Source organism: Schistocerca piceifrons, chromosome 1 (genome assembly GCF_021461385.2).
Source record: "Schistocerca piceifrons isolate TAMUIC-IGC-003096 chromosome 1, iqSchPice1.1, whole genome shotgun sequence".
Lineage (NCBI taxonomy): Eukaryota > Metazoa > Arthropoda > Insecta > Orthoptera > Acrididae > Schistocerca > Schistocerca piceifrons.
In genome coordinates, this window is record NC_060138.1 from 764,776,344 (window position 1) to 764,794,367 (window position 18,024).

The 18,024-nt window shown below is 36.9% G+C and overlaps 1 protein-coding gene across 1 annotated transcript in view; it reads left to right on the top strand.

Moving 5' to 3' along the window:
* The window catches only part of LOC124712283 (phenylalanine--tRNA ligase beta subunit), a 105,185-nt gene that overhangs the window by 46,047 nt on the left and 41,114 nt on the right, over window positions 1–18,024 (top strand). The window contains exon 6 of the mRNA XM_047242580.1: window positions 10,663–10,842. Within this exon, the coding sequence (XP_047098536.1) occupies window positions 10,663–10,842 (180 nt within the window). The remainder of the gene's footprint in view (window positions 1–10,662; window positions 10,843–18,024) is intronic.

Consider the following 18,024-nt stretch of genomic DNA (forward strand, 5'->3'; position numbering starts at 1 on the left):
AGAACTAAGAGAGAAGTGCACGTTGGCACTAGTGTTTGTGGAGTTCAGATTGAAGATAGTGGCAAGTAGAATCAAGCTCAATTACAGGAGCAATAAAAGTGTATGTGGGAAGGTTAGAAGACCAACACATCAAAATTAAGATTTGCCTTTGAACTACAAAACAGATTTCAGGTCCTCTCTGAAGAAAACTTTATGCAGAAAGGAAATGAAACAAGTTGGCAAAGACTTGCAGAGAGTTATCTCAATGTTGGAAAGAACATCCTAGGATTTAAGACACATCAAAGGAAAGAATGGATTTGTGATGACACGTGGACCAGAATTAATGGCAGGAAAGAACCAAAACAAAAGTTAAATCTTTGTAAGACAAGAGCACAGAAGATCTAAATGCATAAAGAATACATAGAGGCAAACAAAAGAACGAAAATAGGGATACCGAGAGAGAAAAGAAAATGGATAGATGAGCAGACATTTAGCAGAAGAGGCAGCAAGACTGGGGAATATAAAAGAGCTAACAGTTATTGTTAAACACCTTTGCAATGAAGAGCTTCAGTCGTGAAGCAGCAGTAAAGATTAAGGATGGGGGTGATGATTATGACTTAACAGGCACAGCTGCAAATGTGGAGGAGTGTTTCAGGAAGCTGTTAAATCTTGATGACAATCAAGAGGAACAGTTGGGAGATGTTTCAAAGGAAGCCTAAGCTGATCAAGATGTGAATCTGCAGTGTCCTATAGTGATGAAATTATAATTGCTTTGAGAAGCCCAAAAAATGCAAACGCTCCATGTCTAGATGACACAGCACTGGAACTCTTAAAAGTCAACATAAAAATTAGTGTTAAAATGTTCCACTACTTGTTGAAGCATATCTGCCTCGAAGATAAATCCCCACAGGAATGGAAAAATGGATTGGTGGTAAAGCTCCCAAAAAGGGAACTTCGTCAGTTCGTAATAATTGGCATGGTATCATGTTGCTGTCAGTATCCAGTAAGGCCTTCATCAGAATTATTTTAAATAGGATTAAAGCTTCACATTAAAACAGACTGCATGAAGAACAGGTCAGTTTTCAGATACAGTCCAGTTATATTGAACTTGCTAATACTTTTAGGGTTGTTTCAGAACAAAGTAAAGAATTTTAAGCACAATAGCAGAGTGTCAAATAGGTGCCTCTGGCACACAGTGAATATCTGGAGACGAGAAAAAGTAAGTAATGAGGAGCTTTGGAAGGGAACAAGACAGATATGCATAGAAAACCATATTGTGAAAGAAAGTGGAGATGGCTGGGGCACCCATTGAGGAAGCCAGACAGAACAATCGAGAAAAAGGCACTGGAATCGAATCCTCAGGGAATGAGGAAGAGGCAGATTCAGATGTACATGAAGAGAATGATGGAAGGAGAAACAAGGAGAGTTGGCAATACATGCGGCAGAATTGAAGGAAATTACAAAGATGGATGGTGAGTTCTCTGGAGACACTGTGCCCCTAGAGGAGCTGAAGGAATAAGTAAGTCTTTAATGAGGGAGTCTTATTATGTTGAGATGACCAAAATGATATTGCATTTTGTGTGTTGTGACTAGACAGTCATCAGCAGTAGCAGGTTTTTCTGATCCTCTTAGTTTTATGTTACATTATTGTTTGTTGCATCTTTCTTTAACAGTGTGAAATGGGTGTATGGCCTAAGATTTCCCAGCACTGACATGGAATTTTGCAAACTTGTGTCCACTTTAGCATAAGATCTCTTGTATCGAACTCAGAATAAGTCAACATCATTTTTATCCAACAAACTATGTTTTGTCGGCTAACAGTGTTGCTATGGGTTGTCCTTTCCTCCCACAGTTGCAAACCTTTTATGAAAAATTCCAGCTATAAACATGCCAATCGGCATTCTTGAAACTCATTTATTTTTGGAGAAATGTAGACAGTATTGGTATGTTATGGCTGTAACACTTATTTCATTATAGAAGTGGAGGAAAATAAAGGATGTACTTCTCAGGGTGTCATAATTTGTACTAAAGAAAGTGTATCCTTAGAGAGCTCTACTGCCTATCATCACTTATCTCAGTACGGGGACACACACACACACACACACACACACACACACACACACAGAGCATGAACATTGTTGGATACTGAAAGCTTGTCAGTAGAGTTATTCACTTTTACTCTGTGTTTGTTAAAAGTGAGTATTCTAAGAAGCAAATCATCTGGTAAGGATGATTTCCTTGCCTTATAACACTATCGAGGTATGACTCTCTCTTTGGAAGTCTTCTTGAATAGTTCAAGTATATTATGCAGTTAATTTTCTTGTCTGTTTTCACTTTTGTGAGCGGATTGTTGTTCATCACCATGAAGGTGTCTGCCTCGGTGTTGATCTGAAGTTTCATTCATGTTAGCATTAAAAGGAGCAGCAACATCAGCAGGAGAGCAGGTTACAATTCCTGAATCTTCCATTCCTGCATCTTTTTGCTGGCTTTCATATTCAACATCAGTTTCCTTCTCAGATGTCATGTTTCTTGAAGTCCTGGAAAAATAATTCCTGCCAATAACACAGTGGAATTTGTACAGGCTAATCTCGGAGTCCTAAATACAGTGAGTGATAAAGAATAATGTACGGTGATATATTTATTAGTTATGTGAATTATGAAGACTAAAAACCTCTCAAATCACTTCAGAGTTATAAGCCACAACTATAAAAATGCCAGAGAATAAGGTTAACTGCAGTCACAATGCTTGCAATCAAGCAGGCTGTTACAATGGGGTACAGGATATTGCTGGTAGTGAAATCATAAGAAATTATTTAAGTAGGTTTGAGGCTAAGCCAATAATGTCAAGATGACAACTAAATGAATGAAAGGATGAGTGTGTCACTATTAATTGTAGCTTTGACATTGACAGGGCAAAGAGAGGAGGTTCTTCAGTGTCGGATCGACTTTTTGAAACCATCTATACTGTAGTGTATGTTACGATGCCAGGTATCACACCCTAGGGCCATCCAGCAGATTGTGCCCTTGTTTATGAATCTTAAAAATAACTACAATATGTGGAGTAGTGACGTAGCATAGTGGTTCAGATACATTCCTGACCTGCCGAAGCTTAAGGAATCTTGACAGTTACCTTGTTGTTTTTTATTTTAAAATATTTATCAAAGTGATTTTGATTTTTTTATTCAGTTAATTGGTTTAAATCTTTTTATCTATTTATTTCTAATTCTTTCCTGCATCATTTTGTCATCATGCTGACTTTTTTTTATTTGCTCTTAATTTTTCTGCCTGCCAACCTTTTTTCATTTGGAATCCTTATACATGTGATTCTAATTATTTTTTAGTGTCTATCATAACATTTAAATGTTTGAAAAACCTGACTATCAGTTAGAAAGCAAAAGATGAAATTATGTATCTTGGCTATGCAGTGGTATCAAAACTGTATTTTTCATTAAAAATGTACATTTTTTTTGGACGGTAATTGTGACGCAAATACTTAAAACATAAATTCATGTTGGACTATGGACCAAAAAAGGGCAGATGAAAATTTAAAAGAAAGAATAAATTATAAATAAAACAAAATTCAAGCAAAATGAGTATTAGTAATATTAAATGCAATAAAATGGAGGAAAATATAAAATGATAAAAAAGTATAAATTAAATTGAAGTTAATAAATAAATACATAAAAATAATTGAAGTTGCATGACGATGGTCCCATGTAAAAAAGGATGATAAAGAAAGAAATGAGAGGAAATGAAACAGGGTAACATGATGATTAAAATGATGTGACAAAGTATTAGAAATAAAAAAAATTGTGTAAACCAATTAATTAAATAAAAATAATAATTAGTCATTCTGATAAAAATTTAAAAATTAACAAATGTCACAAGTACTTAATGGTATTTGACTCCCACAATCTTCTGCATGTCACAAATGTAGCTTAATCACCACACTACACTGATGCTCTGCATAATGCTTTTGTTTTTTTAGGATCTAGAGCATCATCTGAAATTCTTTTTCATCAGTTACTCAGAAATGAGGTACCAGTTTGATCAAGAGTTCCAGGCTGTGATATCTGGGACTCTGACTTACACCACCATACACAAGGCTTCAAAAAGTCGATCCCACTCCGGAAGACTCCTGAGGGAATATATGAGGGTAGTTTGAAAAGTTCTCAGAATAGAAAAGAAAGAAATGACTTACTGCAGTGAAACTTTTTTGTTTTTCAATGTAGTCTCTCTTTACACCAATAGACTTTTTCCACTGATGCTCCAGGGCCATGGCCCCATCTCGAAAATTAGATTCTTCTAGAACTGCAAAATACCTGTTAACTTCGGCTGTATATAATTTCTTCATTTCAAGAGAAGCTCCATCCACCAAGGAAAATTTTGAGCTTGGGTTAGAGAGAGGAAGTGGATGGAGCCAAATCAGATGAATAAACCAGGTATGGTAACAATTTGTATCTTAGTTTATGTTTTTGTGTGTGGGAATACGTTGTCTTGATAAAAAAATGACTTTCTCCACTACCAAACCTGGCCTTTTTTCATGTATCTTCTTCTGTAGTTTGCCCAGAAAGTTAGTACTGTCCTATGATTGTTTGACCAGTGACAAGATGATTTGTCAGCAGAATCCCTTTTGCATCTCAGAAAACGGATGCCATGACCTTTCTGGCCAACCATATTGCTTTTGCTTTCTTTTGTGGTGGTGAATCAACATGATTCCATTGACAGTTGCTTTGTCCATGGGGTGGAGTAGTTGACTCAAGTTTCATCTGTAGTCACAAGCTGGTGCAAAACATGTTGGTTGCTCTGAAAACAGGTCAAAAATTATTTGGAAATCTCCATTCTGATGTGTTTCTGATCCTGCATTAAGATTCATGACACTCATCTAGCAGGTAAGTTTCTCATATCCAATTCTGCTGTTAACATGTGATATCCCCATTCAGATGACATCCCAACAGCTTTTTTTCTTATACTTTGTTGACAATCCTTCATGACATTTTTATGCTTTTTTGCAGTAATTTCTTGAGGTAGCTGCACATATTGGATGACTACTATGTGGATCACCATTTAAGCTGTCCTGACCAAATTTAAAGTTGTTAGTCCATTTGCCAACAGTTTAATATGAAGAAGTAGAGTCCCCAGTGTGTTCTGAAAATTAGCATGAATTTCCTTTGCTTTCATTTTCATACCTTTCTTTGTGAAGTACTTAATTGCTGCTTGAATCTCGATTTTTTTTCCCCTCATTTTCACAAATCACTACATGCGAACAACAACACCAACAACAACAACAGAGATACATTCATGCCACAGATCTCTACTGAGAGCACTGATGCATCATGTGTTTACTCGTAAAGGATGACTTACTATTACACAGGAACCTTGTTGCCCTGGCATCTGGTTGTCATTCCATGAACTTTTCAAACTACCCTAGTAAAACAGCAAATGAGTTCGTACCTCCATCCTTTACATATCAGATAAGGGCTGTCAGGTAACTTCACTGCAGGAACCATTGACAGCTTCAGTATAAGGTAATTTTTCGGAGTCTTGTCATTTGTATTTGCTGGCAAAAAAACATTTCAGCACTGAAAAGGATGCTTTCTACAATCTTCAAGCATTTGTTCTCAATGCCAACACTAGTGCTATCAAGTTCTTCAGATGAAACTTTGTATCAAGCAAGTAAAAAGTTTGTTTGAGAAAACAGTGCAACATAACACCCCACTGCCAGTAGAACGTATTTTTGTTGACCTTGAATGAGATGCATGATTGTAGTTGTAATGGAAAAATATTTTCCTTGGAAAAAAATATCAGTTCAAGTTCATTTATTATACTGACTCCTGTGCTGCATTAATCTAAGTTCCTTCCAAAAGTGCTACACTGTAAGACAACAGAGGTCATCATGGGGTATCCTACAAATAGAGTTCTGGCCATCAAAATTTCAACACGAAGAAGGATAGCAAATAATGATGTTTTAAATAAACATGATTAAATTTGTAGATGATTTGGCATTATATAGGATGTGGAATTAAGTTTGCAGAGCTGCTACCCCTGCCAGTAACAGTGGCCATAATCCATTAGGGCGTCTAGATGAACTGATCTTGGGTGACAGATGTGATTATGACATTTCATGCTGCTTTACCTCTATGCTAAAGTTCATCATTTTTAGTGACTTGAAAATGCTGGAATGCCAGTCTGTCAGTAAGCTGTGACTGGATGTTTTCACTGGGTGAGAGATGTGGAGGAAGTGTTGGCCAGGGCAACAGTCTAAGACCCTCTGTTTAGGGGTATGTCAGGACAGCATGGGCAGCATGTGGAATCACATTATTTTGTTGAAAGGTAACGACTTGGAAACCCAAAGACAGGGCACAGCCACTGGCCTCAACATATCAGAAATGTAATGGCTGCTGTTCAAAACTTATCAGCTGTACAAACTTGAGGTGATTTTGTTGAGTATCTAGTGGCACCTCTTACCATCAGGCCAGGTGTCATGTCCATATGACAATGGTGAGTGCAACCTGGCAATGCCCATTATCCTCAGAGCTTACATATATGGATATTTCTATCATGATGCTGTACTGTACTTGGAAATGGCTCTCATCTGGAAAGATTATGTGGTGCTACTGCTGTGTCCTGTGTTAGTGTTGGGTGCACACTGCTGTTGTACCTGTCTCTTCTACTGCCATGTCAAGGGAAGCCACGATAATGATTGCTGTGCTAACAGCTTGTGGTGCTCCACACATTGTAACACTGTCTGTGTGGTTATTTGTCTTGCTGTGTACAAGCCTGTTTCGTAACTCAAGGTATGTATCATGGCTGTACCATCCTGCACAGCCAACTGAAAATTTATACCTATTCTCTCAGGCACTAGTCGAATGGGTCCATTGAGACCCTGCATGACATTGAGTCTGGTACTTCTGAACCCAACAACTCCATACTTGCTCGACAGCATGGGATCCTGACCAATGTAAAATAAGTATTAGTATCAGTAGTGTTGAGAAACAGGTGAAATCATTAAAGCTGGACAAAGGTCCGGGGCCCAACGGAGTCCGCATCAGATTCTGTATTGAATTTGCAGCTGCGTTGGTCCCTCTTCTAACTGTAATCTATCGTAAAGCCCTCGAACAAGAAACTGTGCCCAGTTCTTGGGAAAGAGCACAGATCACATCCTTCTACAAGAAGGGTAGTAGATGTGAAGCACAAACTGCTGCCCAGTATCATTGCCATTGATTTGTTGTATGATCTTAGAACATATTCTGAGCTCAAACATAATGAGGTATCTTGAACAGAATGCCAACCAGCATGGATTCTGGAAACATCAATCATGCGAAACCGAACTCACCCTTTTCCTACATGACATAGTGAAAGCTTTGGATCAAGGCAGTCAGGTAGATGAGTATTTCTTAATTTATGAGAAGCATTTGACTCAGTACCACACCTACATTTATTGTTAGAAGTATGGTTATATGGGGTATTAAGTGAAATTTTTGATTGGATTGAGGAGTTTTTGATAGGGAGGGCACAGCATGTTATTTTGGATGGAGAGTCATTTTCAGATGCAGAAGTAACTTTGGGTGTGCCCGAGGGAAGTGTGTTGGGATCCTTTCTGATCATGTTGTAAATTAATGACCTTGCAGGCAATATTAATAGTAAAATCTGTAATGAAGTACTGTCTGAAAGAAGCTACATAAATATTCAGTCAGATCTTGGTAAGATTTCAAAGTGGTGCAGAGATTGTCAACTTGCTTTAACTGTTCAGATATGTAAAATTTTGCACTTCACAAAATGTAAAAAACGTGGTCTGCTATGACTATAATATCAGTGAGTCATTGTTGGAATTGGTCTACTTTATACAAATACATGGGTGTAACACTTTGCAGGAATATGAAATGGAAAGATCACAAAGGTTCAGTTATGGGTAAAGCAGGTGGTGGACTTCGATTTATTGGTTTAATAAATGCAGTTGATGTACAAATGAGATAGCTTAAAAATCACTCATACAACTGGTTCCAGGATATTGCTCAAGTATGTGGGACTAACAGGGGATATTAAATTTATACAGAGAATGACACCAGGAATGGTCACAGGTTTGTTCATTCCGTGGGAGAGTGTCAATAGGTACAGAAGAAACTGAACTGGAAGACTCTTGGATATTGATGTGAACCATTTCGAGAAACACTATCACTTACATAGGGATCGTGAGGATAAGATTAGAATAATTACTGCAGTCACAGAGGCATTTGAACAATCATTCTCCCTGCACCCGATACATGAATGAATGGAATGGGAAGAAACTCTAATAACTTGTACAATGGGATATACCCTCTGCCATGTACTTTGCAATGGTTTACAGAGTATAGATATATTATATGTAGATGTAGGTGTAGCAGCAACATTGTGGAATGACAAACTGCAGTCTCTCTAGGCCACGATCCTGTCACTTTTGAATCCTATCACATGCTGGTAGGCATTTGTCCTTTTACATGAGGCATAACACAATCTTCTCACAGACAACCAACATTCAGATGTGATTTCTGAGTTAGATACTTTCTGCATAAACTTTGCTTATGTACAGATGCTTATGTACAGAATATAGATCGTATTACTCCTACCTGTTTTATATGGTTGCACTGAAATGCTAAGCAGTCACTTTTCCAAGCACGTAGTATACTTCATGCCAGTTTGACCTGTATTGCATGCCGTCTTCGGTCACTGTCCAAACCAATACACAAGTTGAGGGAGTGATCTGTAACACCACAGTGAGCACAATTGTTCAGTTCAAGGCTTCCATTTACAGAGTTTTCATTAATGAGCACATTAGACATTGGTGCAATGTAACCATGTTGTCTCTTGTAATGAAACCAAGTGCCTGTTTCAGCAAATTTTACCTTCATGTACTGTCAGCTGAGCCGAACACATCGGCAGTGAGGGTGTTGTAGTACACCACAGTAAACACAGGAAGTGTTGTCAGAAGGTGACACAGTGTTCAAGTCAGTTTATACCTTGCAAAGTTATCCTATATGTGACTTCTTCTTTGATGAGTTGATTTTTGCCAATGATTTGGTGGAAACAGATGACAGTAGAAGGGAAAAGTTTTTTATGTGAGTATTCTCAAGGCAGAGAGTCAAATGATAGTGAAAAGTGTCTGAAGAAGTCATGGAGTTTTACGTTAATATTGGTTTGTTGGGTATCAAAAAACTGTTGTGAGCAAGATAAAAATAATATTAAAAAGTTTTCATCATACCTGTAGACAGTTCTTTTAGTAAACTGATTGCTGTAGGAAAAGTAGCAGCAGTCAAAATGCTGATATTCCTTTTGATTGAGCAATATTTTTGACCATGATAAACTACAGATTAATACAAAGAAACATGGCAGTCAACTCAAATTAATACCAAATAAATGGAATTGGTGGAAAGACAGCGAGAAACTAGAATTTATGTTTATAATCTATTCAAATAACAAAGCTGTTGTTTTGGAAGCTGAACCAAACAAGCAGTCAACATTGCTACAACGCTATGTAATTTGGTTCTCTATTTCCTAGGAGGAGATAATGCTGAGTTCAAGAAGGAAATCTGTTAGAGATGGAATGAGTGTTCAGTTGAAGGACTGGAGAAAGGCTTAGCTACTGTTAAGATGAAGCAACCACCCCTCTATTCTCCATCTACGTTTTGAGGAATTTATGGAAAATTTCAATCACGATATCATGATTGTTTGAACTGCACTCCCCCCAGTATTCTAACAGTGTTACTGTCTTCTTTGGTCTAGCCTGAGGATGATCCATCTTGATTTCTGTGGGTGGATCCTAGATCTGTTGCTATATGTGGGCTTCAGTAGTTTGGTGATTGTTAGTACAGTTGAAATTTATGAATATGATGAGAAATGAAGACACCCAGACAACCATCAACCTATGGATCAGTGACTGTTATGAAAACTCAGCTACAATTAGAACAATAATTTTATCATTTTTAATTCTTTTGAGTAAATAAGAATCATAGATACCTAATTCTTCACAAAATGTTGTTTGAATATAGGCACTTAGTTCAGGATGGGGAATACCCTCAATATGTTCCACTGCAGAATGGCGTTATTGAAGTTTTATATAGGAATTAGGAATACACAATGACATCACTGTTGTATTAGAACTGGAGGCATGTACAACTGTTTTGGCACAGCCTCTCAATTGTATTGCTTGAGGAATTCAAATAACCACTTGTTCTTCAGCAAATTTCTCATTCTTTTCCATTCCAATTTTTCTCACAATTTACTCTAACTTCTCTTTCATTATGTATCATTACTTATCTCCCACTTTCTGTCTCATGCTTTCACTACCTTCTTTTTATTCTTTGTCATTTTACTCAGTTTCACTTTTAACTAATTTAAATTGCTATTTATGTATGCTAGTTGCTTCTTACTTAACATTCATCTTGAACTTATTGATTGCTATTCTTTTTATTTATTTATTCATTAATTTGACATGTCTATGTGTCATTCAAATGTGCCTTTACCATCACATTGCAATCTTGTCCACTTCTGTTTATCTTGTCCTATACTTCTCTCCAGTGGTTGCCAAAGAATGATATTCTGATTCTGAAACAGGAAATTCCCAAAAGTTGTTTGTATCTGCTGGATAAACAAAGAACTTCTATTAATGTAATTTTTATGTTAAAATAATTTTCATTTCTTCTACAGAATCATGCACAGCTGAAACAATATTTGCCCATAATCAGAGATAGTCCAGTATATCCAGTTATTTATGACAGCAAAGGCATCGTTTTATCTTTGCCTCCTATAATTAATGGAGATCACTCAAAAATAACACTTAATACAAAGAATGTGTTTATAGAGTGCACTGCTACAGATTTGACAAAGGTAAGTAACTAAATTAATTTTATTTATTATTACTTTACTCTGCATATGCTTTATATTTGTTTTGCCCATTTTGTAATCCTAATGAATTTCATTAAGCAGAACTGCTTTATGGATTGTCTCCTCACTGTAATTTCAAATAACATTTTTCTCACTGTCATTCTTCTTCCATTTTGGCATGAAAAATGACTTTGGGGTGGGGGGGGGGGGGGGGTGTAACCAAATAACTATATTTGTTCATGTACTTCACTTATAAATTTTAGTAAAGATATACTCCTTCGGATTCACATCTGTTAATATTGATCATAATGGATTCAGTTGACAGTAATGGTCTAGTAATATCTTTCCCAGCTACAAATTAGGAAAAACTGTGAAAGAAATTAGTGGTTTACTGTGAGTGTTTAAATTCTTCTTTTTAAGCATTCAAGCTGCTGAAATTTGTGCAAATTTGATGAGTGCTAAACAAGATGTTATATGTGTATCAGCACTTCAAGGAGCATTTCTGCAATCGTTTAAAATTTCCAACCACATTGAAAATCAGGAAATGACATGTGCATTCTATTTACAGTCATCAGTAGATAAGCTGCAGCTACACAATAAAACATATAATTGTAGCAGTGACCAGCAAAAGAAAAATCTGTAAATTATGTAACTGATCTCAAGGGTGTTGGCATGTGAGGTTACCTAGTTACAAGTGGTTTCAGTTCCTGTAACTAACTGTTTGCATTGAAAGTGTTGTGTACGTCAGATAGACATTGTGTTTCTTAACCAATCTTTATGATATGTTCAACAAAAATAATAAATTATTGACGTTATAATACAAACGGATAGATAAAAAATCTACTCACCAAGTGTTGGGAGGGGAACACACACACAAAAGGATTTAACTGTTACAAGCTTTTGGAGCCAGTGACTCCTTCTTCTGGCAGAAGAGTTGAAGAGGAAGGAAGAGGGGTGAATGAAAATGACTGGAGAGGTTTAGGGAAAGGGGTCCGGCTTAGAAAAGTCACCCAGAACTCCGGGTTAGGGGAGACTTACTGAACGGGATGAGGAGGAAAGACTGATTGTTGGGAACTGCACTGGATGAGATTTGAATACCTGAGAGTTTAAAGGTGGAAGATAGGGTAATATGCAATACAGAGATTACTACTAAAACATTGTGCATGACTTAACAAAAGTGAAAAACTAAGTGCATTGTATGTAACAAAGGTGAGAGGGGAGATAGCGAAAAATATGCAAGTCAGAAAATGAAAGATGCAGGAAACTGAAATGGACTGAAGAAAGGAATAGTTACTGTGAATAAATGCTGAGACGGAAGGAATTAATGTAAATTAAGGCCAGGTGGATGGCGAGAACCAAGGACATCTTATAGTGCTTCTTGTCATCCGCGGAGTTCTGAGAAACTGGTGTCTCGGGGAAGAATCCAGGTGACGCGGCTGGTGAAACATGCACTGGGGTCATGACTGTTATGTTGTACAGCATGCTCTGCAACAGGATATTGGGTGTTGCATGTGTACACACTCTGCCTATGCCCATTCATCCATTTCTCAGAACCCCTGACCTGGGGTTCTGCGTTACTTTTTTGAACTGTACCCCTTTCCCTAAACCTCTCCAGTCCTTTTCATCCGCCCCTCTTCCTTTCCCTTCACCTCTGCTGCCAGAAGAAGGAGCCACTGGCTCCAAGAGCTTGTAATAGTAATATCCTTTTGTGTGTGCGTGTTCCCCAGCCGCCACTTGGTGAGTGGATTTTTTATCTATGCATTTATATTATGATATGTTCAATATTTCTTTGCAGTAGAACTGTTTTGTTGGCTATCACATCCAAAGTTGTGTAATTATTCTTCTCATTCCTTTCATAATTTTTATTCTGCATTGATTTTTAATTCAAATTACAATTGTTCCATTATGGTCATATAAAGCAATACAGTTTCGATTGTTTAAGTTGAAAGCTTAGTTATTTGTCATCAGGATTATGCATTTGCGTTTCAAAGCTGAATTGTCCCAGATACTGCCTGACAAAAAACTTGAAGTGCACAGAAGAGGAGGAGAAATTAAATGAAACTTCACAAATTGAGAAGGTGTGTGATGTTGTTTCGGTGACTACAAAATCAAATCAAATTTATAAAGAGCTTGGTATTATGAGCCCACTTCTCTGTATGATGGTCCACCCCCTACTGGCCTGGATGCATGAAGTGAATCGGTTGGGAAGGATGTCATAAAGCCATTGTATCCTCCATGAGGCAAGCTGGCCCATAACTTTAATAACTGGTTCTTGACATATCTTGGATACTGACACTGGGACAGAGTTGACATCAATTGTGGTCTTACATGTTCGATTGAGTACAGATCTGGGGCTCTTGCTGCCTATGGAAGTACCTTAACATCACACAGATAGTTGATAGATTAGATTTACTTTCATTCCAATTGATCCGTAGTGAGGAGGTCCTCCAGGATGTGGAACATGTCAGAAAAACAACAATACATGACAAATATTTACAACTCAAACAAATAAGCTAATGTACCATTGTAATTTTTTAATGAACGATGTATGAAAGAATCATTTTACAAATACTAATGCACTGAGTTTAAAATAAAAAAGTTTTTTTATTTATTTATAAGGTAATAAACGTGTAATTCAACTACTAAATACTTATTTACAATGAACACATTACTGCACTGAACTGGTGCAGAAGTTAGATTGTACTTACACACACACACACACACACACACACACACACACACACACACACACACTTATTTACAATGAATACATTACTGCATTGAAATTGTACAGAAGTTATATTGTACTTACATACATATATACACACAAATCAGTTGGTTCTACTGAGAAATTCATCAATGGAGTAGGAGGAGTTGGCCACCAATAAATCCTTTAGGCTTCTCTTAAATTGAATTTCATTGGTTGTTAAGCTTTTTATGGCTGCTGGCAAGTTATTGAAAATGTGTGTTCCTGAATAATGCACACCTTTTTGTACAAGACTAAGTGACTTTAAATCCTTGTGAAGATTATTCTTATTACTAGTATTGATTCCATGAATTGAGCTGTTGGTTTGAAAAAGTTATATATTTTTAATGACAAATTTTGTTAAGGAATAAATATATTGGGAAGCAGTAGTTAGTATTCCTAGTTCCCTAAACAGGCTTCTGCAGGATGTTCTTGAGTTCACACCACATATTACTCTTACTGCACATTTTTGTGCCCGGAATACTTTAGCTTGGCTTGATGAATTGCCCCAAAAAATAATCCCATATGACATTATGGAATGAAAGTAAGCATAGTATGCCAGCTTTTTCATTTTTATATCCCCTATGTCTGACACAATTCTCATTGCAAATAAAGATTTGTTAAGACGCTTCAGCAGTTCTGTGGTGTGCTCCTCCCAGTTGAATTTATTATCAAGCTGTAATCCCACGAATTTAACACTGTCCAATTCTTCTATCTGCTTGTCATCATATGTTAGACACATACTCATGGGACACCCCTTAAATGGGACACCCCTTACACGTTCTGAACTGCATGTAGTGTGTTTTTTCAAAGTTTAGTGACAAAGAATTGGCTAGGAACCATTGATTAATGTCCACAAATATTTTATTAGCTGACCTTTCTCAGACTACATTGATTTGCTATTTATTGCGATGTGTGTATCATCGGCAAACAAAACTAAATTGGCTTCTGGTAATGTTACTGATGAAAGGTCATTGATATACGCAAGAAAAAGTAAGGGCCCTAAAATGGAACTTTGTGGGACCCCACATGTAATTAGTTCCCAGTTGGATGATGCCTGATAGCTTGATACATGTCTCTTTCCTAATAACACCCTTTGTTTCCTGCCAGAGATATAAGATTTGAACCATTTTGCAGCATTTTCTGTTACACTATAATATTCTAATTTACGTAAAGGGATATTGTGATTTACACAGTCAAATGCCTTTGACAGATCACAAAATATACCAGTTGCCTGCAATTTTTTGTCTAATGAATTAATCACAGTTTCGCTGTAAGTGTAGATAGCCTTCTCAATACCAGAACGCTTTAGAAATCCGAACTGTGACTTTGACAGTATGTTATTTGAGATAAGACGGTTATAAAGCCAATTGTACATTACTTTTTCTAAAATTTTTGAGAATGCTGGCAAAAGTGAAATTGGACAGAAATTTGATGCTATTTCTTTATCTCCCTTCTTAAACAGTGGCTTAACTTTAGCATATTTCAACCATTCTGGAAATATTCCACTGATAAATGACTGGTTACACATATAGCTTAATATATTATTTAACTCAGAATCACATTCTTTAATTAACTGTGTTGATATTTCATCATACCCACTAGATGTTTTTGATTTTAAAGATTTTATGATGGATATTATTTCTGCTGGGGTAGTGAGGGTCAAATTCATATTATGGAAGTTACTTGAAATGTCTGGTCTGAGGTATTCCATAGCAGCATCTACAGAACCTGACAACCCCATCTTGTCAGTAACAGTTATAAAATGTTTGTTAAAAAGTTCTGCAACACTATACATGTCTCTCACCAACATATCATTTACTCTTAATGCTATTTGTCCCTCTTCATGTCTGGTTCTACCAGTCTCCTCCTTCACTATATCCCATATAGTCTTTATTTTGTTATCTGATATGACTATCTTTTCCTTGTAATATATTTGCTTTGATGTCCGTATTACAGTCTTTAATATTTTGCAGTATTTCTTGTAATGTGCTATAGCATCAACATCGGAACTGTTTCGGGTTGACAGATACAGTTTTCTTTTTGTTTTACAAGATACCCCTATTCCTTGAGTACTCCATGGCTTCTTTGTAGACTTTACTCTAACCTTGGTAAGTTTTGGGGGAAAACAGTGTTTGAGTAAGGTAAGCACTTTATTAGCAAAAGTGTTATATTTTTCATTCATGCCATGAGCACTGTGAACATCTGTCCAGTGAATGTCTCTGAGGAGTGTCATAAAATAATCAATTTTTGGCTTATTCATTACCCTCTTGAGCTCAGATTTAACAGATTTTACTTCCTGTTCAGTATTAACATTTAACAGAAGGAACTGCATGTCATGGTCTGAGAGGCCATTGACTATTGGTTTTGTAATATTATTTTTTTCATTGGACTTTTCTATAAAGATATTATCAATGGCTGTTTGTGAGCAATTGGATACCCCAGTGGGGAATTTTACAATGGGAATTAAGTTGAATGATAGTATTACTAACTCAAATACTTTCTTATTGGGAGAGTCTTTAAGGAAATCTACATTGAAATCACCAGCAACCACTATTTCTTTGTTTTTGGTTGTTAAATGGGCCAGTACAGCTTCAAGGTGGTTTATGAGCAGATTAAAGTTACCTGCAGGTGCTCGATATACACTTAATATTATGAAGGATTTTTTGTGAAATTCTACTTCTGTTGCACATGCTTCCATATGCTGTTCTAGGCAAAATTTATGAATGTGTATGTTCTTAAATTTATGACAGTTCCTGATGAGAGACAATTGCTTTTTGGGAACAAGTGTTGTCCTGGCACCACAGTACATCATGTACTATTATACTGTCAAAGTTTCCTTGATCATTTCCACCTGTGACCTTAAGTCATACCTAATGGCTCCTTACCTCACTGGTGCCTCTCCAAAGCGTTGGAATAATGCTACCTCTCCTCCTGCCACTGCTGTATTTCCCAGTGATAATCTCCCAGGATAGTGCAAAATGGCCATTCATCACTGAATGTAGTGCAGTGTCATCTTCCCAGTCACAGCATCACTGCAGGTGCAGACGCTTGTGTTGTGGTATTAATGGCAGCCGACACATGTAATAGTAATTTTTTACTGTGGCCACTGCTAATTCCAACCAATGATGTGGGTTTACACAGAATGTTGCGAAGAGTCCATTATTTGTTGTCGGATTGCAGGCAAAGAGGTGAACGGGTTATGATGCCCTTCATGCGCAATACTGCAATCTTCCATTACAGTTGTCAGACATGGTTGACTGGAACCTTGATGACAAGAATGCATGCCCTCATGTTCTCTTGCCACCCAACATTGGGCCAGTGTCACATCTGAAAGCCTCACAAATCTGGATATTCTGTTATTCAACCAGCCAGTCAAATGGAGACCCAAAATGAGGTCCTTTTCAAACTCTGTCAGACCCAGATAACACTATCTCACATGAGTTTGCATCAGCTCTGTCTCATTCACAGTGATTACTCAACATCTGATGCTGTTCATGTCTCTTACATACCGTATTAGGCCAATTATCAACACTAAACATAAACAGAACTAATGCACTCTGGTTACCATTCTATCTGCCAAAGAGATTGCAATTCTAATAATTTATGTACCCGTGGAGGGTGTGTATATGTATGAAGATATGTTGACTTGTGGCCATGTCTTCTGGGAACTTAATTTTGTTTGTTGGGCAATATATTTATTTATTATATGTGATGATGACAGCTGAGGATTGAGTGGTGGTGCCCAAAATGAAAATGAGTCAACTAGTTTCACCCTGATGAAGACTGCTTTCAATGCTAGTCAAAACATCAGTAGTTTTAACACAAATGATGCAGTTACACAACCAGAAGAACTTTATTGAAATTAACTGTAAGCTCAAAAACTTATAATCCTACATTTTAACAAAATTTAGGCCGGTCTTCAGTGGCCACATGGATGGTAGCTGATGTGCCAAACATATAGACAGAGGGGCTTCAATGTCTTTTAGTGAATGCGATACTCAGACACCTTCAGTGGTCACATGTAATGTATACTGATTTTGTTTTGAGAAGAGGGAGGATTATTTCAAGAGGGGGAAAGTGATACAGCATTGAAATGAGAGGGAAAACATGAGCTTCAGAAAGAATAGGTGAGGAGCATGATTTAAGTGAAATAAATAGACAGAGAAAGTGAAAACACTTACATGCTCATGTGATTACACATAGTTATTAAGCCCAAATAAAGAATGATTACAGAATATGTAAGTTTTTTGTGTGATATAGTTCTTCTTTGTGTAAGAAACAACATAGATTTTGTATCCATATCACCCTGCACATGCAAAATAACAGAATAGAAGAGAAAGTTACCTCAGGCAATCACATAATGTCAGTAATAAAAATAGTGATGGAGAAATGCAATAAGGCATAGAAAAATCCTTGAAAGCAAATATTTGTGAACA